Raw genomic sequence first — 27,295 nt, forward strand, 5'->3', positions numbered from 1 at the left:
TGTTTCTCTTTTTTCATTTTTTACATATTTTTTCTCTCAGCATACATACATAATATTGAATATGTATGTATATTCTATGTAAACAATTTAAATATTTGCATTTAACAAAATCATAAGAATACCCAGAATTAAGTACGTGCCCTGAAATTGGTACTTTTACTTTAGAGTCTCTCAGACTATTAATTCACGAACGTCTAGAATTTTGCATACCGTGTAAGATTTGCACATATCGATTTTACGATATGTCTCGTCCACTTAACACAAATCGGTTATAGGTACATATGTACATGCATTAAGGATATGTAACACAGTAATATCCAGACGATATATATTATATATACATGTGGCGCGCGAATTGCACTGACACGGCACGTCACCGACACGCGAAAATCTAGCGCTCGCGAGAGACCGAACAGACGTGTGTGTCGATGACTGACGCGAGGACAAGAACACCGACAAATAGATAACTCACTTCTTAAACGGAATCCGCGACGGCGTTAATTATGTTGGCGGGAGAAAACGCACGAAGGATAACATGATTCACATCGATAAAATGAAGTATAACGACGAAATAAAATTGACGTATGCTTCCACTTAGGATCGTGTTACGCGTGATCGTTTGAGCTCATTAATGGTCGTTTCGAGAAATTATACGAATGTTAAACGTCAAAGATATACGTCGGACGTTTTGCACATCAGCAGTCGCCAGGTTCTGTCAAACTGTGCATTCTACATTGAAGATATCACGCAGTGTCGTCACGCGGTAGCTCGCAGCTAAATTCCATCGTCCAATGCGAATTTTAAGCGTGATAACGTTATATTTCAAGTAAGAACTCCGGATATTTTCGATACCCGTTCTCAACTTCGAGGCTTTCGCGACTTTCAGTTGCATCCCGCACCTTGTGCATATATATGTGCTCGCAAGAGAAATCCATAAACTAAATATACGAAGCAGTCATCTATGATTATTGATTCTAACATTACTTCGACACACAGGACTGCCGACTCTTGTCCGAAAATATTTCACCCGGATATTCCAAGTGACTCGCGGAATTACGTATCGGGCTATTTTAATCGCTCTGGGACACAAGACTCATGTTGCGTGCTCGTAGAAATTCCGTTAATCGAAATTTGATCGAAAGAGGATTAGGCATCCCGATTTATTTTCCTCCGAACTCTCAACGACTCCTATTCCAATTTAACATGTCGCCTCGTTTAAATTCACTTTTCATTTAAACAGTTCAGTATAATCCGGAAAATTGTCAATTTATTAAAAAATAAACGACACATTGTGAAAAACAAACACACACAGTTTGTTACGATCCACTATTGCTTCAAAATTTATCTCGAAAAATAATGAACAATTACCTTCAACGAAAACGAAGACGAGTCAAGGTCGATAGTTTTCCGGTTCTTTCCGGTGGAAAAGATAATATAAGATATTAAAAGTTTATCTGGACTGGTTTTATTGAGAAAAAAATGAAAAAAAATAGAAACAACCGAGCGTGTGACAGATCTAACCCAGATCTCCGCACTGGCTGGTTTTCGTAAAAAAAAAATCCTTCAAACCACAAAGCCAACCAAGACTTAATCTGAATAGTCGCTGGTAGTAGCCTTCCTTCGAAAGAAAGCGGATTTAAAATACCAAATGTAAACCAGTCCTATCTCTGAGCCCGCGCTGTTCCGACTTGTTTTTCTCCAAGAGGGGTTTAATAAGGTAACTCTAACCTAACGAGACTTCATATTCATTCCGACTGGTTTTCCTTGAAATTTCTTCGAATTTGCAAATGTCAACAATTAAGACAAAATTAATTGGAGCTATTGCTCAAACTCACGTGATTTTTATCTTCAGCTCCTTTGAGCAATTCTACGAATCGCTCTTTACTATAATATCATTCTAATCCACGTTTTATTTTCTCCACAATTTCTCTACTCACACGCGCGTAATTGAAGGATCAACAGCGACCTAATCCACACTTAGGAGAAGGAAATTCGGGAATTAAATTGAGATTAATCTTCTTGACTCATAAATTCGAAAGATCGATCAAAGTTTAATGTTTCCTCGACTCAATCTCCTCGGCATGTTTGATAGATGGACAGCGTGCTTTTGCTCCCTTTCAATCCTCATGCCTCCAAAAAATCCCCTCGACTCCTCTTCGCGCGAAAACATCCCGACCGCGACCCGTTAGTCATCGATAGTCGTTGCCCGACTCGTCTTCCTTGATCGAGGTGATCGACTGAGGAAGAGAGAGACAGAGAGAAAGAGAGATAGATAGAGAGATAGGTGAATGCGAGATATACAAGATACACTAGAATAAGAGGAGACCCGGGATGAGTTTTGCCGACTAACAGTGTGCCCCCCCTGTCTATCGTCTTCAAGGCGATGGTGTCGAATGTCCAGGTTCTCCAGCAGGCAGGCTCCGTGGAGAGGCTCAGCAGATTCCTCTGGTCTCTGCCGGCGTGCACCAGGTTGCACCGGCATGAGAGCGTGCTCAAGGCCAAGGCGATCGTCGCCTTCCACCGGGGCCAATTCAAGGAGCTCTACAGGATCCTGGAGAGCCATACCTTCAGCCCGAACAATCATCCCAAGTTGCAGGCCCTCTGGCTTAAGGCCCACTACATCGAGGCCGAGAGGCTGCGGGGAAGGCCTCTCGGCGCAGTCGGTTAGTAAAAACGATCTTGTCGCTTTTCGCGTTGCATGCGGCTCGCAGGGACGTTATTTGGACTAATTTGGACGGCGCGATGTCTTCCAATAACGCGACTGTCAATCATCGTCGAGTCCAATTCGTGTGTGCAATTAATTCGTGCTTTTAATAGTTTTCTTGTAATTAAAATAAGTTCTATAAAATGAAAACTATCTTTCATAATTTTGAAAAATAGAACACTTTGCACTCAATCAATATAAGAAGGTAATGAGGAGAGTTTATGTAAGCTCCTCACTGGCATAATTCTCCCCGGATAAATTAATAGCGCGACGCACGAACGGATTAAAGAGTCATTGAAAGTGCAAGTAACGTCGGTATGATCAACTTTTTGCGCTCCGGAATGAAAGATTTATTAAGTACGGGCGGATACAAAAATGCTCGCAGCCGCGTTTCGCATCGCAAATTGATAATCTAATGCTCGAACGCGATGTGTCGGAGATCGCTTATCCTGTATTTCCCAATCGTGCGATTCTGATAATTTATACAGATACGTGAATTCGCAGAATATGCGATACAACACATCGGGATGTATTTGCAAAATGAAATAATTTAGGAAATAACATATCAAAAGGTGCTTAATTTTAACGCGTCTCGCTTTTATGTTATCATAAAATAATCATACACGATTCTCTGTAGCTTTGAAATATTATATTATATTACAACTAAAATATCGTCACGAATACGTGACTTCGCGTCGCGCGACGAAGGAACTTCTCCGTATTTCACGCAGCCAGCGGTTTAATAATTCGCTCTCCGTGTGGTTTATGAAGATGATCCTTTGCGACGAGAGATTTATCGGCGGTAGAATATTATATCACGCATGAAACCTAGACAATATATCGGCATTTTAAATCGCGCTGTTTTAATGTGCGATGCACGCTCTCTCTCTCTCTCACACACACAACCACACACACACCCACACACTCTCATACTCTCATATTCTCTCACACACTCTCTCACACATTCTCATATTCTTTCACACTTTAATACTTTACACTTTATAACCCTCATACTCTCATATTCTTTCTCTCTTTCGTGTGCACGTGCGAAAATAAATGCCGCGCGATTGGGGCATTAACAGGCAGAACGGCTGGAGTAAGTTATTACCGAATGCAACCCGAGCTAATGAGCGGTATAGACTTGGCCCTGTTTTACTCGCTCAATCTTATTGCAACCGGTGCATGTCGTTCTCGCATCGTCTCTCGCGCGCACACGACGCCGACGTCGGCGTCGCACTCGGCCCAGAAACCAAATCCGTCTCCAAAAAAGAGAAGATGGAAACAAAGTACGACTTAGGCGCGTTAGAAACTGTGCGCGCGTTAAGGAGAATCAAAGTGTGCGACAACGCGCGTTACTTCCTCTTCCGTTTTTCGCGACGGCGACGGCTTGCCGATAATTGCCGAGTTATTCGATTAATCATGCAATTTTCTGAAATCGCTCATCAGCACAGTGACTACTATCGAAATTAGGATTATTTTGGATATTTACAATAATTTTAATATTTCTCTTTTTATTTTTAATTTGACCTCTTCTGATTCTTATTTATCGAGAGGTTCGCGGCCGTACTTCTCTTTCAGGAAAATACCGGGTGCGTCGTAAGTTTCCCTTGCCGCGCACGATCTGGGACGGCGAGGAGACGTCCTATTGCTTCAAGGAGAAGTCCAGGAGCGTCCTAAGGGATTGGTACGCCACCAATCCGTACCCGTCGCCGCGTGAAAAGCGAGAATTGGCGGAGAGCACTGGCCTCACCACCACGCAGGTCAGCAACTGGTTCAAAAACCGAAGGCAGAGAGATCGCGCCGCTGAGCATAGGTGAGTCTTTGACGCTATTGTTAAGTAAAAGGTGTTGGGAACGTTGAAATCGGGAACAGTAGCGTGCTATAGGTTCAGAGTAATGATACGCAACTGACATAATCTAGAAAGTGCATAATTAAGAAAGTATCTAGATAAAATCGATAGCTCGGCTCCGAGCTATAACTCAATGTAACAACCGTACTGTCAAGCAACACGCCGAGCAAGTAACATCCGGCAATATATCTAAGTGTCCTACGGGTACACGCAGTTGTGTAATTGGTGGACGTTAACGTGGAATTTTCGTCTCTCGCGGATAGAAGCCCGCGTTCGCGCTCGCGTCTGTACAGAGAAGCAGTCCGGTGTTGTTTGGAAGGTCGTTGCTCTACATCCGATTTTAGAAACGAGCGAAGGCCCCATAACTACGTAATGCGATGCCTTCCGCCGTGTAGCGTCGTGTCGCATGCACGCGCTCTCTCTTTTTCTCTCTCATCCCTCTCTCTCTTCCTCACTCTCGCTTGCTCGCGCTACCCACCTCTCTCCTCTTCCGTACGTGAGCGGCTAATAAATAAATAACTACTGGCTCGGCCATCTGGCCGCTGACAGGTACTGATTTCTCGCGAATTCCTTCGCAAAATTTATCAGCTCGCGGCGATAATCGCCGCTGCGAGCGAAAATACGCGTCGAGAAGAAGATGAAGAAGACGAAGAGCCGCGCATGTTTTGAGTGTCCAGTGCGTTACGATGTAGTTTCGTGTATTTTAGTCACGGATGTAGATCCGTACTCGTCTGTCTGATGTTCGGTATCTTTTTGCCCCGCGAATGACAATATCGGTGTTGGTTGGATCACGAGACGAAAGACATAATCCTCCAGCGGATCGACTTAATCGACTTTATCGTCGGAATAAGTACTCGCATAGAAATTTCTAATTAGAATTTGTCTCCAAATTGATTACCCCACTGCGATACCAATTGGGGATTCCATTCTTTTCTCATACGAAATAAATTCTCTGTTCAGCACCGAAACAGAAATGTTATGGCATTTCGCGCTTTTTTCAGTCAGTGTATTTTTTATAATATCAAACAGGAAATCCTACCTTTTGCTATTGTATTCGATAGAATAAAGAGTCAAAAAATAAAATATTTTTAAAAATGAGCGTACTTTACTAAATTATGAAATTATTTGAAATATTAGCATGTTTCACACAATTTTAACGTAAAATGAAGACCAGAGAAAATAATATAATATTTTAGGTGTCTTCACTGAGAATCAAACGTTTGAAACATCACAGTTCTAATCGCAACTTACAATTATTTTAGGCAGTCGGGTTGCACCCTAACTAGAGATCCAAAGAAGTGTTTTATGCGGGTGAAGATGGTACTAATGAGACAATAATGACGTTACGTTGAAGCTGTCAAAGCTCGCGCAAACAGCTGGAAATAGAATCGCGTGTGTCGTTTTCCGCAGCGACACTGAATGCACCACGTTCTCGCGAAAAAGGTCGCGGGCGACGCAATCGAGCAGTTTGAGCGAATACGATATTTCTGCGATATTGCTGGATGGGTGATAACGCAAAGGTTAGGTGGGGTAGGAAGGGAGCTTTGTGGGATTTCCTGTAATTAATATGCGGCGAATGATGCCGCACGCGTATCCACGATATCCCGAAAGCCACCGGATAGGTCTGTAGGATTCATCGTCGTGGACACGACTATAGGGTGTCCGCGAATCCTCGCGCGTGATCTTTGCCCTAGGATTAATTATGTTTCGCGCTATTTAGCCCCGACGCGAAGAACCTCGATTCAATCTGCACGATCCCGTCGGGATTACTTCTCGATCGTCTCCTATTTTGCCAATTCTTCGACTCGAATCGATTACTTGTTCTTTAGACCAAAGTAACTTCAGCTTGTTGTCGAAGTATAATTCCGTTGGGTTCAATTTTCACATAGGAGAATTACTTTTCACCCGCGATACGTGACACAACAGAAGGTGCACAGCATTCCCGGTAGCATCACCAACGTCTCGCTGACGGCATGTTTCCATCGCGAAGTCCCGTTTTCGTGCGCGGAATCGTGCGTACATTAATTCGCGAACACCTCGTAGACGCATCTCTGACCTCCTGCCTCCGTCCATGGGAATACACAGAAGCCATAAGAAATTCGATACGTTCCCCGTAGCATGACGTGGTGCTGTGTATGTATGTGTATGCACTGGTCCCGCCACGGTGGTGCTTCCCACTTCCTCCTTCGTGACAGGACGTGGTGACCACGATTCGCATGGATCGGCTCGGACGGATCTCTGTGTCCTTTGACGAAGGCACTCCTCGCTCAAAAGTTCCGCTAATATATGAGGACAGTGGCGCACTTTGTTTTATGATAATTGATGATTCATTTCACGGCCTGAAAAGCTAACGTTATTCGTATTTCGAGGATTTAGAAATGTCCGGTAGACAATTTTTAATCGTTAGGACCAGACATTAGAATTAGGATCGAAATTAGAAGGAAGGTTCGAGCGAAAATTTGAACGACTGCGGTATTATCTTAGCAACGTCGATGATTAGAGTGCCGTAATTATTTAGTTAGTCATTTAACGCGCACGCTGTCGGAAATTGAAGCGAGATCCCGCGTGCAGGGGCGGCGTCCCGGCGAGCCCCTCGGGACAGGGGCGTCTCGTGGGCGTCTGCAACAGACAAAAAACGTCAAATACGGGACCGAAGTCCTCCCCCGGGAGCTGTTATCGAACGATTTAACTACCTCGTTTGAACATGATATAACGCGCACGCTCGATGAAACGCAGACTGCCGTGACGACGAGCGAGAAAAAAGGATTGATAGAGCGGGGCGAAGTGAATTTCACGCGATAACACGGCGAATGGTCTGTGTTATTCGGAGGAATTCTTTCAATTTTACTATGTTTTTAGTAGCTCAGGAATAGGCTGTCAATAAGGAGCATTTCCTAAACCTATGTCCGCCGGGTTCATCAAGCTGGTGCGCGTGGCGACGCGCTGAGACGCAGGGAACTTTAGATGATTTTAAAAATGATTATCAGCCTTTAAATAAAAAAATTCTCCAAGTAATAAAGTCAATATACGAGGATCTCTCAAGAATTTCCTGTGAGTAGCGCACATGAAACGAAAGGACAGTGAACTATCGCAGGATCTATTCCTCAGTACAAAGTATAGTAATTTTTATTGCAAAATTCCATATATGCGGATCGTGTTTCTATCTCGATTAACTTATTGCCCTCTTTGTACGCCGTCTATACTTCTTGCAGAGTATAATTACGATAAATATGTGTATAGCAATTTATGTGAACGGTCGTCGATTGCGTCGCGCCGGGTACTCCGAGTCACCGGGCTGATCAATCGGTAATTAACGACGAACGTGCCGCGCGAGCGGAAGTGAATCGAAATCGCTAGTGATAAAATCGTCCGGGACGCTCGTTGATGCCCTCCCCCACGTTTAATCCCCCCCCCCTCTCTCTCTCTCTTTTTCTTTGCTCTACTCTCTCTCTTTATCTTTCTCTCTCTTTCTCTCTCTTTTGCACTTCCTGCCATAACGCACTTTAAACAATGAGCCGGCGATCGAGATAAACCGTCGACGGTTACCGTCGGCAACTTGTTGTTTTGCATACCGAAAAATCGACCGGCGTCGATAAGACGCGTGCGCCGTCCTGGCCGCAACGCGATTATTTGCGCTGGCCAATGCAACACGCCAGATACGAAGTGAGAAAGAGAGAGCCGTCAGCATCCTCTGCACGAAGTGCATCCGCTGCATTTTGAGAAACGCGCCACTTGGGCGGCGACGAGTCGCTCTCGTGGATTGACGACGACGTCGTCGCCGTCGTCGCCGTCGTCGTCGTCGCCGGCGACTGAAGAGGCGCGTCATTGCTGCCGACGATAACGGAACCGCTGTCGCTGTTCTGGGTATCCGATGTCTGATGACGGAGGAACGTGCGTGTATCGCCCAAACGCGAGATAACGCGGCGATGCTGATTAAGATGATCTAGGCGGCGCCGCGACTCGGATGATGATGATCCCCCTGGGCCCGCTCCGCGTGCTGCGTTCTCGTCGCCTCTCTTCTCAAAATTTTCTCTGACGCGCGCGGTGTCGCGTTGCAGGCGCTGCACGAGGCTTCTCTCCTCTCCTTCCGCCTCCGGTGGCGTACGAATTTGTTGGAAGGCTACTGGGCCAAGCCATTAGTCTATGAATAATGTAATATGTAAAAACATGAGAGCTGCCAAACAAGACAAACAACGACACTCAAGTCGTCTGTCGACCAATTCGTGACTGACAATTAACGCTCCCCTTCCTTTTCTTTCAATAAAAATCGTTGCCGTAATTACTATTTATTAAAAAAAAAAAAGAAAGGGTGAAAGAAAAATCCACGCACGGCGTCAACGCACAACGTTGCTCTTGAAGATTGAAAAACATCGGTCAATCGGTTTGATTCCTTTTTTTCCTCCGCCCTTTCCAGTCAAATATCATCTCTATTGCTGGCTGAAAAAATAAATGTTTCGCGTTGGACTTTTTTTCAATGGCTGCGAGCACGCTGTTATATGACACTTAAAATACGTCGATTTCGATCATCGCCGGAGCGACAAACAAAAAGAGGGGGTTGGATAGTCAGTTGGTGAGGAACAAGAGGGCGGGCAGGGCGGCGGCGGAGGCCGGCCGGTGCATCCATGAGTGCATTCTGCCTTCATTCTTCATGGTCGAAAATAAACTCCCGGCCGCACGCGCTGTATATTTTTTTGGTTCTCGTTGCGAGAGAAAAAGAGAGAAAGACCGCGCGCGCTTGTATAAAGTGCTTAAAACGTCTTTATTATCGTCGCACACTAGCCTCGAAGATAGAAGGTCACGCCGGGGTGATCTTCGCGCAGGGGGACCGCCGCGCGTTCCTCCACGGACGAAAGGCTAAGTGCAACATCGTGGCGCCGGAAATAAATAAAGGAGCGAGGAGCGGACATTCCATGGCCGCCCGGAGAGATTATCCTCCATTTATTGCTCTGCACTCCGACGATTTGACCGAGATTATCGCCGGCAAAGTGGCTGATAATCGAAGGAAATTTGACTCGGAAATGTGTGGTGGGAATATCGAGATTTTCGAATAATTTCGTTCTCATTTCCGTAATGTCCGACAGACTGTGAAGGAGAAAATATCCCGGAAATGAAAAATATTTAATTCGGTAGGCACTCTCTTAATAATACACTTACTCATTCTGATATATATATATTTTTTTTTACACTGAGAAAAATATTTTTCAAATAACAAAACATACATCGTCTTAGAAACTTTAGTTCTTTTTTTTATAAAAGCTACTGTTTACTCTATTTAAATAAAAATTTAGATTGTAGTGAATCAGTGCCCACCGGGAAAATATTTGTTACTCTTTAGATATTTTTTCTCTCATTATATACTGTGAAGAAAACGCATGGAAATTTATTTGCGGGGTATAAAGCTTATTCACAGAAATAAACTTAATTTTTGTACAGAAACAAACTTCATATTCCAAGTAAATTTTCAAGTATTTTTCTCAGTGTGTGAACCGCAAGCAGCTCTCTTGTCATAATTCATCCGCGATGCGTGCGCGAAAGTAAACAATTTGTCAAGTAAAAATTGCGTAATCCTTGGCGGGATTTTCGGACATCCAGGCGTGCACACTAGCCTGAATGTAGAAACGAAAAGCACGAAAAATAATTGTTAGTGACGTAGTTGGTGACGACGTTAGTGACGTTTCGGTAATCGATGGAAAGAGAAAACGGTTCGTACAGCGGGTTTGTACGCCGTCTGCTGGCTTTCTCGATGGATCGAAGAGCTATATCGCGTTGGCAGAAGCCCAGTAATGGCTTCGTCGTTGTTCTCCAGTGTCAACAAAACATTGCTAATGTACCAACCCTCGAACCCTCGCACCCTCGCTCTCACCCTCACCCTCACCCTCACCATCTCTCTCATCCTCGTCCTCGCCCTCACTCACGCTTTTCGTCCCCCCTTCGTCCGACAGCGCGGAGAGAAAAATGGAGAAGGGACACAAGAAGGACGTTATTTCCATTCGTTCGACAATCTTATCTTGTGCGCGCGATCGATTTGTTGTTAAAATTTAAGTCGTCTCTTCTCGTACCGATCTAAACGATGACTCTCGTTCGCGTTGACCTCGATTCGATCGATCGATCACGTCATGAAATATAGAAATTACACGAAATATACTTGGACATGAGGTGCCTTCACGCAGTCTGAGGATGAGTATCTTAATATTCATACCAGTAATCCTGAAGATAGTCTAATCTATTAATGAAGAGATATGAAACGTGAAATTTCAGCATTTGAGGAGCATTCAAAGGTAATTGCCCGCAATCAGAAATTTTTTTTCTATATCTTTTTTCTCCTTCTATATTTTATATTTTTTCTTTTTCTATATTTCTATTTTTCTATATTTCTTTTTCTTTTTCTATATTTTTACTTCAAGAAAAAAATATTCGCTAACTTCGTTAAAACTATTTCTCATATCGCGTCACGGAATAATTTATCTTCTCACGTGTCTGATCGAATTCAATCGTAAAGAGGCAAAATCTGTGCGAAAGAGTTATTATCATGCACGGAGAAAATGTTATAGTTCATTTCTTCATATAAATTCTTATCAATTTTATTATGTTTTTGATAGTCTAGAAGTAGTCGGTAAAGTATGTCTTGCCAAGAAACTTAGTAAATTCCAGAAACATAGCAAGTATTTTAATAGCACATTTGGCCGTAATTATACAAGAATGATCCAATCTACATAAAGTACGTTTCGAGAAAAACAAAGATGAATATTTGACATATGATTTACAAAATATAGACAGCTCTGAAGTTGCTCGTAATCATTCAATAAGTATGATCAATTTTCTTCTCCTTAAGAGTATTCATTGACAAGCTTGATCCTTAAGAGATATAGAAAACGTAACTAACAAAAAATGGCGCAACAAGTAGAAAATAAGAACTGTTTTTACCCGAGCAAAATTGAATCTAGTGATCGTCTAGTAATGACACAGAAAAGTTGGGTCTTACATCGCTACTAGTAGTACTTGCTAGCTACTAACTAGGAATGTAACGCTCACTTCTTCTAGTGGCTGTACTAGAAAAATTAGCTAGTAGCTAGATACAAAAAAATAACTTGTAACTATCTAGTCTGCACTAGACAGTGAGTAGATAGCAAAAACGAAAAAATTATTTCTCTTCGATAATTTCCCTTTCTCTCTTTCTTTTTCTCTTTAGGAGAGATGATCCAATGGAGTTTGGTTTCCTGTAATTCTTCTTCATTACGTATTATTTCCATTCTATTGGAAAAATTCATTTTATACTTCAGAACTTGAACCTGAAGACCTCTGGCTCTTGAGTCTGGCACTTTACCTGCTAGACCACTACTACATATATATATATATATATATATATATATATATATATATATATATATATATATATATATATATATATGTATGTATGTATGTATGTATGTATAGTCGGTAGTAAACGTTTTATATTAGCTACATATGGTTTACTCAACGCCGTTTTATCTAATGTCTAGATGAAAAAAATTACACAGTGACAAGATGAAAGATTCAGTAAATTTTGAATAGAAATTGAATATCAAACGCTGTCTAGTAATTGTCTAGCAGTGTACTGTAAATTCAGAATGAAAATTAGATGTCAAAACTGTCTATCCACTAGATAGTAAATTTGTGTATTACATCGTCATAATCTATACATAAATTTACTATCTAGTGGGTAGACAGTTCTGATATCCAATTTCTATTCAGGATTTATCGATGATTTTCTATTTCGTTATTGTGTAATCTTTTTCGTCTAAGCACTGTCTACGTAAATGATATACTAGACAGTTCTGATGTCCAATCTCTACTCAAGATATATCGATGATTTTTTATCTAATTTTCATCTCATTTATGTCACTGTTTATGTAATTGGTGTAAGTACTAGGTAGTTCTGACGTCCAGTTTCTATTCAAGAGTTATCGATGATTTTCTATCTCATTACTGTATAATTTTATTCGTCTAACCACTGTCTATGTAATTGGTATAGTTACTAGACAGTTCTGATATCCAATTTCTATTCAGGATTTACCGATGATTTTCTATCTCGTTACTGTGTAATATTTTCCATCTAGCCACTATTTATATAATTGGTATAGTTACTAGACAGTCCTGACATTCAAAAGACTGAGTAAGAATATTTAGCCAGTCACGAGCTAGTGACTGGCTAGAAAACTTATCTAGTCATTACTATCTAGCTACTAGTCTTGAAATCTGCTGTACTAGATATATTTTTGCTCGGGTAATTAATTTAAGATTTAGATCTTTGTTGTTTTATATGGAAAGACATGATGGACTTGCTTATTGATAACAAAAACTCAAAAATAATTTTGTGGATTAAATCATTCTTCTTGCATATAAATATAATTTCAGTTCCTAAAATACAAGTAGCACATATGAAATGAAAGGATAGTGAATTACTGCCGAATGCTGATCCGTTGTTTCTCGCTTATAACATCCAATAGTAACTCTTACTATATCCAATAGTAACTCTTACTATAAAATCTCCCCGTACACCCATAAGTAAATCGTAGATAGCAAGGTGTTCCACGATCGCGCCGCTCGGTCGCAGACTACTGGCGGGAAGATTAACGTCTCTCTTATTTTGCCGGCCGTCCGAGATTGTCCACTTTAGATTAGATTAGATTATGGGGGGAGAGCTGGGGGGCGGAGGACGGGCGGACGTTTTATTCGCGCCGCATAAGCGAAACACACGCGGGAGAGAAGACGCCCGCTGCTCTCCAACCACCACCGCGTTTGTTTGCGGCGACGTTTTATCGGGCGACGTGTGCGGTTCCTCTGACGTTTTCTACGAACCGGACTCGATGATCCGGCCGTATCAACGTCGTAAAATTCTACGCGCGAACAAAGAAGCAAAGGGGGCGGGAAAGGGTGGCGTAATGCAGCGCCAGCTGGCTGCATATTTCAGCGGTGAAAGCTGATTGAAGTTAATCGCGAGGCGATCACGACGCTAATTGCGCCGCTGAATTATTTATCGACAATAAATCCGATAATATCGTCTGCGAAATTCGCTCTCTCGCCGAATATCCTTGCAATTCCTCGATGGTGAGGCCAGTGATGACAGTTTTTATGCTATTCAATTATTTTCAATTATGTTTTTTCTACTTTCATAATTAATTGGAATACATTCCTGAAGATATTTGTTCTCTTTCTCGTATTTATGTATATTTATTTTATATATCGAGTATATCTTGTTTATACTTGTATTCTGTTAAGAATACTAACGCAAGGATATTACTTGGGCGAAATTGACGGGAGCGATTGAGAAGCGACGGCTATATTGATCGTATCTTTGGAAAATATTGCGGTATTATATTTATTCCGGAGAATGAGAGAATCGTATCGCATATTATCGTTACACGGTACCGTCGCAGCCGACGAATTTGAAATTAATATTAAAATTCTTGCATGTATCCCTTTGCGCGTGTATAATTTTCGGAAGCATTTCACGTTACTAGAATTTTGATAATAACGTTGGCAAAGATTGAGTTTCAGCGAACGCGCTCGCGCCCACCTCCTCCCACCGCGCTTTCACTGTTTAATGGTGTAAAAGCACGTATCAATAATGTCGATTTTTTCGCAAAGTTTCCGAGTAATATAGAATAAAAGTGGAATGCGATACGCAATTACACGATTTTATGTTTAATATTGCCGACATATTTTTCACCTCATTGAACAACATGTATTTCGCTGAAACTTTTATACGGGTATTAAATTTTTAATCATTACTTTGCTCTCGTTGCGTAACGCGTTGCTGAAAATCAGGGGAGAGAGACAGAGAGAGAAAAAAGGAGCGAAAAAAGGGGAAAAAATCGCTGGAATAGCGTTTAATCAATTTAATCCGGCTATCCACATTCTAGTAACATTAACATTTATAATCTTTTAATATTTCAAACGTGAGACTCGAACAAGTCCTGTTGCCCCATATACTCTCGTCGCTCGAATCAATCATTTTACAATGCGCAAGTAACGTCTATTACACTCGCGATTCTTAAGATAGAGAAAGTGAAGTTCCGTGCTTAAGCATTCATAGCCACGCTCGGATATTAGGGACGACTTTGCTTTTATTCGATTATTCATCGGTTGATTAACCGCGACTATCGATTCGCGGACGCGATGAAGAAGGAGAGGGAAGTGTGGGAGGGAAGAGGGTTAAAAATAATCGAAGTGGCGGGCTTTCTCAACTGGAAGGGACAGCGTCCCTCCACATCCACCGGATGTGGCGGCAGACAGATGGGGAACGGAGTCAGCGCTGGCGAAGTCGCGAGGGCGTAACGGCCGGCGGGGGTGGCCGCGGTATAAGGGTTAGACAGGGGTGGCTGCGCCAATATTGACTCCTTCTGAAAAGCGGAGACTCCGCCGATGACACAAAGAGGGTGGCGCTACTTTACCTCGCCCTTCGTATACCCGGTACACCCTGCGCCGTACCTTCGACATGGCGTCTGACCGGCTGACTTCGACTGCACAGAGAGAATTTTTGTAATAAAAATTACGCTACAGAATTTTGTAGCCGAGAAATAGATTACGACATTCCGCCGTAATTCATTGTCCTTTCATTTCATGTGTGCTATTTGTAGTTTAGGAAACGCATTGTGCAAAATACTTTACTGTGTCTCTAGCGAAGTTTACTATGTTTTTGTGCAAGATAAACCTCATTGATAGTCCATTCCTGGGCTATTAAAAACATAGTAAAATTGAAAGGAATTTATATGAAGAGAAACTATATCATTTTCTTTATGTCTGCCGCCATATGTATAGGGAAAAAGGGGTGAGAATATGAAACAGGGTGCTAATATGAAACAAGACAAAGTTTCTTAAACAATTGCTGCGATCTGTCAGTAACTGAAATAAAAATAATCTTTGCGGTCCTTATCGGCCACCAAAGGTGTCTGGCGTCACTGCCACGTTACTTATAGTTATTTATAGTGTTTTATAGTGTTTGATTTATAGTGTTAAGAAAGAATTTCGTGATTTATAGTGTTAAGAAAGAATTTCGTTTTCTCTCTGTTAAAACTTTTCACAAGGTAAGATTTAAAGGTTTCCTTCCTGCCTTAATCGATAAATCTGACATGTTAGCTATAGTGTGTCAATTGATAATTAAATTCAACTTCAAAATCACAGAGTTATTTAAGAATATTTATTCTGTTTTGATAAAATAAAAAGTTGTTTTAACGCCAACAACTTTATAACAATAGAAAGCTTTTTTTATTGGCTTTTTTATGCTTTTTGGACAATTTATTTTTTTCCTAATGATTATAAATACATTATGATATATTTGCTAGTATTTCCAACAGTTATTGATACAATTATTGCATTTAATTTCTCGTCTAAGACAGAAGAGTGAACAATATTCCTATTTTCTCCCCTATAGCTGTTCCGAGCTAAATTTTTTTAAATTAATTCCTTCCAGACGTCTATATCGAAGACGCATCAGACATTATGGAGATAACCAAATTTTCCATCGCAAAATATTGTTGATTTATTTATAAAATTACGTCGTTACGTGTATGATCTCAAAGAGTGTGTATAACATAAAACATTATTTTATGCGTGTCATTAGAAACACAAGTTCTCCTCTTTCTCTCTCGCCGTGTCGATGGGTTCGCGTAGTTTAAAGATAATTGACGTTTCTTTTTCGCGTTCCCAAGTGCCGAAATTACAAATTTAATTTAATAACGCGAGCAATATCTGATACGATATGCATGACCTATCGTATCAATCGGTCGCTTCAATTTCATGCTGAATCATGCAGAATTTTCGCCGTTTAACTGCGGAATATATTTTTCAGTGCATTAATCGAACCATGTTCGTTCTCGTTTCATTTATATTTAATAGAATTTTGTTCCCGTGGAGCGTGCATATATATAAATCGACGAACGTGCGTCTCGATGTATGAAAGTAATTTTTGCTATATATTCAATAAATTACGAATCACCGAGGCAAAATAGCAGATTGACATATGTTCCCTGAACCAACGTGCGCGCGATCGCAAGCTTAGTGCGACGCGACGGGAAGGAAACGTCCCGAATCAAAATTTTGATCCTTCTTTCGACCTCAATATTCCATTCGACGTCTGTTTTGGTACTCTGAAGCCTATATTAATCTCTTTCGAGTCTATGTGTCTAACGTGTAACTTTGCCGAGACGTTCTCTTTAGAGCCTATAAGTGACATTTTGTTTTTTCTCATTTAGAGGCGCTATATAGGATTTCTGTTTCCAAGAATATACAGACGTTAGGAAGTCCAGGTCGAAAGCAAGGATAAAATTCCGACTTAGGGTGTTGCACAAACGTCGGTCTCTCGCGAGACGGTCGCGCGAATAAAGATGCTTTCGGGTCAAGCGGAAGGAGACACTCGTTCAGATCGTAGCGCCGACGTGGCCCCGAAATAGCCGCGAATACTGGTACCATTCCCTGGTTTACGGTTACAGCGGCCACGGTGTCTGGGCAGCGCGCTGCCCGTGTCTGAAACCAGAGAACCCATTTCAACGGCGTGTTGTAGCCGCCACGGCCGTATCCGCTTCCGAGTTCTGGATTGTAAATGTCAAATCCGCCGTGTTGATTAATCCTTCGCGCCACATTATGTCATAATTAACGCGAAAAATCGTGCGGATATCGCACTGCAAGAAAAGCGCACCGAAAATGCGCGAGTTTAAAACGCCAAAGACCGACGACTCTGCTTCTCTTGGAGTCTCATCGACTACGAGATAAGTAACCTTCCGTATGATTCGTTAGTCATTTCTAGGCAGTGCCATTCTTCTCTTCATGTATGAGTGAAAGAAAACGGGACAAATTTTTTTTTCTTATTATTTAAGGTCTTTATTTTTTCTGTTCAAATTAACCAGAAATCTTGTTTTTATAATAGCATAACTTGAAGAGGATTCTGGCAATTTCAAGCGGAATTTCTGGTTCGTTCGTATTTCACCAAAAATTTGCTTAACTCAAATTTAACAGCAAATTTTTTTTCATGCAGAATCATACAGAGAGTTAACATATTAGTTATCACAGTTTATTTGGAAGACTCTCCTCACAGATTACCTCGTATCTTTTTTTTCTTTCGACATAATTATGTAAAATAGACTTGGTTTGATAATGTGGACTTAAAAAAGAACACGTTTTTGCTGTCACATATATGTTGATAGCGAACATCTTAATTCATCTGGTTCGATAATCTTGTTGTCGGCCGTGGGCTACGATGGTCGACGGTACTCTCGGGATCTTCGCGAATTCGCATGTTCTCCTCGTAATTTTCTAGTCTCATTGGTTCCGTTTGTCACTCGGCCTAAATCCGTCACTGTGGCGCTCGGCGGACCGCTTGCATTCGTTTATATTTCCGCGAGGCGAGCGCGTGTACGGCGTCGTTGTGCAACCAGACAGGTCTCGAGAGCCCGCGAGCGCGAGGAGAGACAGACGACCGGCTCAAGGAAATCGTTCAGACGTCGTGCAATTTTCCACGACGACGCGTCACTTCCGTATCATATACGCAGCGCAGGAATTGGGCGCGGCTCAACCTCGTCAAGGTCGAGTCGGCACTTGGCTTATGCAATTTTCAAGCTGAGACGCGCGTATTTTCTCGAGGCCGTCCATTTTTCTCGCAGACTGATCTCCTTTCGAGAAGGATATTTCGCGAAGATTTTCACGACGCCCTTCGCCCCGCGAAAACTCGAGCCCCTTCATCTTTTTTCTCACCTCCAGAACAGAGAGGCGTAAGTGAACGAACGTCTCTCTCACTCCCTTCCTCACAGCTCGTGACTCGTACCACTTTCGAAAACGTCAGTTTCGATTACTACCGCCATGTGCTGCTAATTATCGTACTTCTTCAACTGCCGACGCTTCTTGCCATCGCGAAGAGAGCCCATCGTGAAAGTGGCTCGCGCTGTATCCCCCCTGGTCGTGTTCTTCCGCACAAACCCCCTCCAGAGAGATCCTCGTGCGTGTGTATATATCACAGCCACACGCGTGTTGCATTCTGGGAATGCGTGTATGAATGAATGCCCCTCTGTCCCCCACGGTTCCGAATAAGAAGAAAAGGAAGGGGCGGCGGGGATCGTGGAGGGAACACGGAGGGCACGGGCGGCTCGTTCTTTTTCAACGTTAGCGGGGACGAGGCGGGCCCTTTCGGCCCTTACGTGCCCACATGTGGACCCTTCCCGCGAGCTGTCAGATTTGACGTGGTCTTCTTCAAAGCGGTTTTCACCGAGCACGGGCCCCTAGCCCGCCTTTTTTCGTCCCCAAAAATGGCTGAGACGGTTCAGCATGGCTGTGCACGCCTTTTCTTCCTTCCTCTCTCCCTCTCCTTTTCTCTCTCTCTCTCTCTTCCTATCTCGTTTGTTTTTCCTTTTTTTCCCCGGACGAAAGGGCGGGCGAGGAGCATTGCGCATTCAGTGGCGCCTTTCAATCTCAGACGAATCCTTTGTGGCGGTTGCGGTTGGGCGTTCATCCTCTTCGATCAACGCGCGCGAGCGCGTTCCTCGCGATACGAGAGGTACAAAAATGTATTCGTATATAGAGTCGAGGAGAATCGGCTAATTGATGGAAAAGGAAGGAGGGAGGAGAAGGGAATGTAAATTTAACAAATCGATGTTAAACGATCAGCAAGAGTCGTACTGACAGCCCAGCAATAAACAACGCGCAGACCTCGGGACACCGGAAGACGCGGCTTTTCGGAGCGCTACACGCGCGTCGAGAGTCTCCCGGGGATATTCCGAGGGTCAAGGACACGCGTTGGGTGTCCCTCGGACGCTCCTTCCGGGATTAAACCCATCTTTTTCACGCGCGGGAGTCCCGATGAAGCGGCGTGCGCGTTCACACCACAGCGACGGCAGCGGCGGCGCTGGTGGATTGATGAGACGATGACAGAGAACTCGCTCTCGTGTGGACACGCACGCGGTATGCCGAAAACTACCGGTGAGACGCGTCGCCCGGCAGGTACGGCATAATCCGGATTAAAGAATCCCGAAACACCAAAAGCGTTTTAACACCACGACGCGGCAGTGGTGCGCGAGCCAGCGAGCGAGCGAACGAACGAATGGACAAACGCCGAGCGCGAGGACGCCTCCTACCTGCGGGAGGATCTCGTCGATCCGCCGTAAATAACGACGCGACTCTGATAGATCTATGGAAAACAGCACGCTGGACCGGCCACCGAGCCGACCACCACGGTCGCCCCCTGGTCGCCGGTGCGTACAAAACGACTAGAGGAAACCGAATGAACGGGCTTTTATTTTTATCGGTTCCCCGACACCGCGCGAAGACTGGTGTTCCTCCTAATACGGATCCCAGAGAATTCATAAGACGTCGTATATAATTTTCTATATAATTTTCTGTCTGCATTGATCGGCTTCTTTCTCTCATGTAAACGTCAGTTAAACTTGAAAGAGACACGTGCGCTTCTCTGAATGCATTTACACTCGGTCAACATTGATGCACTGAGAGGAAAGTTAAAAAATGTCCGAAAAATAAGAAATATTTATTACGTGGATACACTAATAATATATTCACCTAAATCTTTCTATTTAAGTAGAATAAATAATTGCTTGCTTGAAATGCACGTCTTTTGAAGAAGAAATGTATATTTTTTATCTGTAAGATATTTTATATTTTATATACGAGCAAATATGTTATTAGTACTTACCGATTGAATATGATTATTTCTCAGATATTCCTTCCCTCAGTGTATCTCGACTAGAAATTTATCCTATGATCAAGTTGACCCCAATCAGTTATTGGGTTTGTATAAGATTATCGGGAATTCTAACAATTATTACCTAGCAATGATTAACTTGGTCAGGAGCATGGGATAAATAAATTTCTAGTCGAGTTGGGATCATTATCAGTATCCGGTGTAAATTTTCATCCGATAGAAGCGAGATGACATGTATAAGAGTGTGGCTATAATACACACGCATATATCTTATTATAATTTATAGTATCAAAAGGCATTGTAACACCTACACCGAGATTACACACTCAGGGGTGAGAGAGGAGAGCGGAGCGGGTAAATTACGAACACCGGCGTCATTCGGCGCATTTCTGCAGCAGCCGTCGCTGCCAGAATCAAGCGCTCGTTGCAAACATTTGCCGGGGATTTATGAGTTATCTATTAACCCCGGGATAAACACGCATCAACACAGACGCGCCCGCGCGAAATTGGCACAACTCTCCTTCTCGCCCTCTCCTTTCCGATAGGGCGCGCTAATTCCTGAATTGAATCTGAAGCGGACTTGGGATGCGGCGCGTACGACGGTTGGCACGGAGACCCGCAGATCCACTGGCGCGTCTCCGGGACGCTGCATTCCGCCGTCGAATTATGTCAAAGCCTGACGAGTAAAACGGTACGACGCGCCATTCATTATCGGAATGAGGCCCGGCGAACGCAACCGTAACTCTCTCCGTCCGCTGGCCTCGTCTCTCGTGCGCGAATCCGCGTTACGACTCTTGTAAACGAGTCTCATGAACGGTGATCTTAGGCGCGCATAACAATTTGACGCGAGAGAGAAACACACTTCCATCAACGCCACGGTGATCCGAAGTGGGATGCGCTCTGGGCACAACGGGATCGGCGGGGTCTCTCGATATCAATTGTGTTATCCTACACGCGGAAATCTGGCGTCGATCTTTCGTCACACGGCAAATCCTGACGTTTGTTTTCACTCGTCGTCGCGACGCAAACCCGTCGATTTGCTCGAGGGATAAACTTGTCCGCGTTTACGTCGTCATCGAAAGCTGGATCTATCGCGTGCCCCGATCACCAAGCATCATCACGTTAACCCTCTGCGTTCGCAATCGCGTCTCCCACACGTTCTACTGTTTACGAGGCGAAATCGTCAAGCACCTTTCCAACAGCCAGATGATTAAAGGTTACAGCACTCTTACCTCGATAAGTTTCGTAACGCATTTCGTATCTAATAAGAGAATTTATTCCTTAATCATTCTCTGGAGATACATTCTCCCATTGGATACGAGTTACGTCGCGAAACTCAACGAGGTAGAGGTGTTGCAACCTTTAAGGCCGATTTTTCAGTAGCTCAAACTTAAATTTAAGTTTAAACTCTTATTACAGTATATTTGATGTATTTGGACAGAGTTTGAACTTAAATCTAAGTTTAAGCTTCGACAATCTAACTCCGGGGAGAATAATTAATAATTATCTCCGTGCAATTTGTCATCTCGATATCTCCGCGCGAGCCTCTTAAATCACTCTACCTCTTTGTTGTTTCTTTCGGTTTCTCGCAACGATAAGCATCGATGCGCTAAATTTAATAAGATATTTTGTTGTCGCGTGAGATCTCGATCGTTAAGATCCTAACAAGTGTTGAGAAAGCAGACTTTGATCATCTGACTATACTTTTACACTCTCTTTCCTATTTATTCTCTTTGAGCGTCAATTTAAATGGGTCCCGCGCGTGCGTCAATGAAATGCTCACGCGAAGGATTAGCAATTTCGGGAACGCGGCGTACATCCGTCGCTCGCGAGAAATTTGCCCGAAAGATTTCACAGGATCTGTGATCCTGTGCAGGTAAGGCAGCAGGAGAGGAGAGCCCCGTGGTTTACAAACTGAGACTGGCACGGTGTGTACACGGTGCGCTGCCTCCCATTATTTTAGGCCGTGGAAACTCTCCTGCCTCCTATCTGCTTATGGAATCAGCTGCCAGCAACTTCCTCGACGCGCTCACCTGCCGAGAGGAGCGGACAGACCCTCAGCGTCGGCCTCGACCGGAGCCGTTGGCTCCCTCGTCGAGAAAATCCGCCGTTTTCTCATCGAGAAGACCGCGAGCCCCCCGAGGGGCCGACAAACGAGCTGGCCGATTTTCAATTTGCTCTACGGGTCCCGGAGTTTGCCTTTCTGCCTTCTTCAGACAGCTAAGCAATCTCGGGGGCTACGTTGGCTACCTTCTTGAGGGTGAAGCGCGTTGCGTCGGATTTTCGACATACCGAGAAATCACTTCTTAATATTATCGTAGGTGCCCCCGTTGAAAGTTCATTTGGGTTACGCTCGTAATATAAATTTTCCGTTTATAGGATTTCTTATGTATGAAATACATCTGTCAGTGAAATGTTACTCACACACGGAAAAAGAAGATTAGTTGAATTAACCAAATATCTGATCGAATATGAACGATCCAGAAATTCCGATTGAAATAACCCGAATTCTGTTTAAGTCAACAAAAAGTCTTGTTAACTTAAATAGAATTTGAGTTACTTTAGTCGAAATTTCTGGATCGTTCATATTTGACTAGATATTTGGTTAATTTAACCAAACCTTTTTTTCCGTGCAGAAATACTGTATTATGTATGAAATGTTGAGAAATAAGTTTCAAGATTTCATTGGAAATTTTAAGAGACAATTCAATCTCTTAAGTGGTACGGACGAAAGTTTCGTGGTAAAATATTAATTTTCTTTTGCTCTCTTTTTTGATATACTTTTAAATTCCCTTTACTTCTGAACTATTGTATCTTTTTTAAATCATAGCAAGTACAAGTGAAAATTGAATAAATTTTGTGTTCTATTTTTCAAAATTTTTCAGAGAAAATAGCGATGAAGAGAAAAGAAATCTAGATATGCTTATTTTTTTTAACTATCCTTAAAAGATCTGCACACAGTTACTTTAAATCACCACTTAAGGAGTTAAATCTTTCTTTATCGCGTTAGAATATTATTTACGATATGTTTCAAATAACTTACAAAATTTATTACTTACAACATGTCCACCGTATGTCATGCAAATTCGTTGTCCGGATACTTGACCGGAATTGAAATGTTGATAATATTTTACCGTATTTTGAACCTACAAATGGAATTTTGTGCGTTTGCTGCCATTTAAAGGATCCCAAATAGGATTTCAGCTTCCATGTGTATTATATATACGCTGATCCTTCAGAATACAAAGATGTTAGAAGGTTCAGATCCAAAGTAGAGCTAAAATTTCGACTCAAGTTCACGATATGGAAAAGCGTTCACTCTCGCATAGTGATGAATAATCTGCCGACGGCACGCCAAAGGAAGAACTCGTTGCTTCCACTCGCACTCTGACCCCGCAAGCTCGTTTCCACAAGACGGTATCGCACGCGCAGAGCTCAGAATAAAGTGCGCGACATCGCAGGGGCGACAGAGCCGATATAACCCGATTTTATGAGAAGGTCCCGGCGTAGAGGAGAGAAAGAGAGAAAGGGTGAGAAGGGGGAAGATGGTATCGGGCCCTGTGCCCGGTCCCAGGCGATATAAACTTAGACGCGAATTAGTGGCGCCGCGATAGCATCTCATTTCGTGGCGAGCGTGCGATCAGGAATTTATCGAGAAATTAAATTAGGAATTATGCTAATACCCAGCGCCCTATATAGACGGCACCTCACCGAAGTCGACCGCCGTGGTGAATGAGCTGCGGCGGGCGTCGCATTTCCCCGGTTTATTTATGCGTTATTTGCGCCGCCCAATTAAAGGCGCCTCTCATAAGTGCGGCGCGCGACGCAATTTGCGGCGCTGCATCATGACTCCCTGTTCGCCCTCAGATTTATGCAACCCGGATTCGAGGTGACGATTCAAGTCGAGGTGTCGTTCTTCAAGTTAAAAAAAAAAGAGCCGCGTGAATTGTACGATCAATTCGGCAAATTGCGACGAATTACTTCCTTTTCAAATGCATATAGCAGTAATATAGCGCGATGAGTAAAAGAATGAATGTATATTAGAAGATATATTATATTAGAAGAAAAAAGGGAATAACGAACAATTTTCGTATAAATAAGTTGAATTCGCCGCGGTTTAATCGCGGCTTCAATGACGTACTGACTGGAAGTCGTTGATCCCGATTTTATAGCGCGTACAGGCGTGTCGGTTTTAACGCGAGGAAGATAATGATCGACGAAGGCGCGGCTGGTTTTATTAATCGGCCGGTTCGTAAATAAGATTTACTTCGAAATTCCGTGGCGGCGGCCGACGAGATCGATTCGTCCACTTTTCGTGAGACAACAACGACTCACGTAGAACGTCCGCAGATAGAATCTCTCTTCGCATTCCCGACATTTTTTATAACCCTTGACGCACTGATCTCGTCGCGACACGTGAGTACGAGCTATGAATGCGTAAAAGCAGGAAAATCTGCCCTGTTACTATTATTTATAGCGCGAATGTAAAACGCGGCATTGAGCACAATGTCAGACATTAATTACGGCTATGAGATATTCCGAGCAGTGTAATCATCGTGTCAAATAATATTCTAACGTAAATACTTGCCGCTGTTTTGCCTTTTGTTGCGTTTCTCTGAAATACTTGTCTGCATCATTTTGCGTGTTGATATATTTCCGGAATGTACAATTTAATCTCATTATTCTTGATATCATCGTCATATCTCGCTTGCGACTCTTTTAATTAAAAAACCCTTAATTAAAAAAAACTGGTCAACGATTATATCTCCGTTGGGATCTTAACGATCGAGATCTCCCGCGACAACAAAATACCTTATTAAATTTAGCGCATCGATGCTTATCGTTGCGAGAAACCGAAAGAAACAACAAAGAGGTAGAGTGATTTAAGAGGCTCGCGCGGAGATATCGAGATGACAAATTGCACGGAGATAATTATTAATTATTCTCCCCGGAGTTAGATTGTCGAAGCTCCCAACGTTTAAGAGACTTACACACGCGCACGTTCTCTCTCTCTTTTTTCCCCCCCTCTCTCTCTCCCTCCCTCCTTCTTTCCTTGATTCCACGTGGTCGCTGAGAAACGAGAAAGTGAGGAAGAGAAAAAAAAGAAAAACGTCGATGCCGGAGACGCGGAGTAGGTGTCACGGAGACGCGGCTTCGAAATAAATGTCTCCTGCACGCGATGAGTCACAAATCCTAATGAAAATAATAATGCCCGAAAGATTCCGTTCTTTCGTGGTCGCGCGGCGTGCAACGCGGATAAATTTACTGCGCGATCTACAGACGGATAAGGCATACCTGGGGACACCTCCGTCCGGTTATAGGTTCCAGCATGTAACGGGTGGTACGAGAAAGATCAATGCGATAGACACGGCTCCACGTCGTTCGGAGAGTCTTGTCTTTATGCGACAATACGACGTCCCGACTAATTAGAGATCGCGTCTCTCTTGAGGAGGAGAGAATCGAAACCGATGTAATTGCGACTGTAGGCACCGTCGACGTAACGGGCGATGCCAAAAAACAAGATCGATGGATTCGAATAGCATCGGGAATTCTACGCAAAAGTGCAAAAATAACATCTTGATTAATCAAGAATCCTGAGTATCTTCTGTAATATTGGGATGCCAGTGTGTGCGCGTGTGTGCGTATCATTTCGATGAGTTCACCTTTCCGTCCTAACAAGCTCGTCGCAATTATTGTGTCGTCACAAATCCGCGCTGGTGACATTCTGATGTAGCTCCGAATCATTTCATCTGTTCTCGATCATAATATAATAAAAATATTTCGGAAAGTTTTCTTCTCACAGCGAGACATATCGCAACGGAAACGTTGTCGATATCGCGGCCCTCATCGTGATTCAAGTGCTCACGACCCAGAGGTCTTCCGTCGCTCCCTTATCACTCCGATAGTTTCTCTCTCGTGCGCAAAGACCGGTTCTCGAAAACACCCCGTAGACAAGTGTCGCAGCACTTGCCTTGAACAGTGCGGTATCGTCGGCCTCACGTCTAAACGACTTGTAAAACAAGCGCTTAACGATTGCTGGTACCTGGAGGAGATAGAGAAAGAAGAGGGAAAGAAAGGTGGAAAAGGGGAAGAGTGAGGTAGACGAGGGGGGCTCAGTCGGGCCCGTGGGTCTCACGTGCTTCGAGGAGGTCCAGCCCGCTAAATTGAGTTTACGAGACGCCAGAGAGCGTCTCTCTCGCCTTCTCCTCCTTCTCTCTCTCTCTCTCTCGTCCCTTTCTCTATCTTTCTCCCGTCCCTTTTATTTCCGTCCTTTTCCCCTTTTCTGCGTGCCTCTTTAAAAGCTTACCCTGCCTCTTTTCCTCCCTCCCATCCACCCGTCCGCCGTCCGCGTGCGCTCGGTGCCCGCCCTTAATTCACAAGTACGGGAGAGGCAGGATATACCCTCTTCTCGGTACTTTACGTGCCGGCACCGGTATTATCTTAGGCGATATTATTTCGATTCCCCGCCGCCTCGCCGATCGGCGTCGCCGGTTTATCGCGAAACGCTGTTTAACGCGACGCTCACGCCTGTGCACTGCCTGCCTCTGCCTGCGGATGCAATTAAATCGCGCCCCCGGGATGTCTTTATAATAGGATGACGAAGAGCACGCGTCTAATGGGGATCGGTGGGCAGCGTGTATTAATATTCGCGTCGTTTTAATGGCGCGAGTTAATGCGCACTTGGCGTCCGGTGAGGCAGAACTTTATCTCGAGATAATTAGACGTTTGACACTCGACATCTCCCGGGAGTGTGAGCGCTTTACCGATACGTTCTTTCACACTCAGGGGCCACACTGCGATACTTCTCCCGACGGTGGATTAATCATTCTCACGACACGAGCTTCTCGAGGAATACAAAATTCGGCAACGAAGAAGAAGACAAATGTGTGATAAGGCACTCGTTGCGTCTGGTAACAGCGAATAATAACGACGCAATTAGCATAACAATTTGTCCGAAACCGGCTAGCTGGCTTCCAACCTTTCGCTTATTTCGTGCGTAGCGTAAATCTTTGGCGAAAAAGCAGTGGACGTCTCTCTTTCCCCCCCCCCCCTCTTCTCT

At 43.5% G+C, this 27,295-nt stretch overlaps 1 protein-coding gene across 8 annotated transcripts in view; it reads left to right on the top strand.

The window, feature by feature from the left end:
• Positions 1-27,295, top strand: part of LOC116846492 (homeobox protein SIX1-like) — a 94,994-nt gene that overhangs the window by 60,606 nt on the left and 7,093 nt on the right. For 7 of the 8 annotated variants that reach the window (XR_004378508.1, XM_032820401.1, XM_032820402.1 and 4 more), the window contains 2 exons: positions 2,381-2,663; positions 4,283-4,517. Coding sequence is in view for 7 of the 8 variants with exons in the window: in XM_032820400.1 (XP_032676291.1) it covers positions 2,381-2,663; positions 4,283-4,517 (518 nt within the window). In the remaining variant the exon portion in view is untranslated. The remainder of the gene's footprint in view (positions 1-2,380; positions 2,664-4,282; positions 4,518-27,295) is intronic. The other variant, XM_032820398.1, reaches the window with a different exon arrangement.

The sequence above is a fragment of the Odontomachus brunneus genome, unplaced genomic scaffold (assembly GCF_010583005.1).
Source record: "Odontomachus brunneus isolate Ranch 3 - 2012 unplaced genomic scaffold, Obru_v1 Obru_scaffold_065, whole genome shotgun sequence".
Lineage (NCBI taxonomy): Eukaryota > Metazoa > Arthropoda > Insecta > Hymenoptera > Formicidae > Odontomachus > Odontomachus brunneus.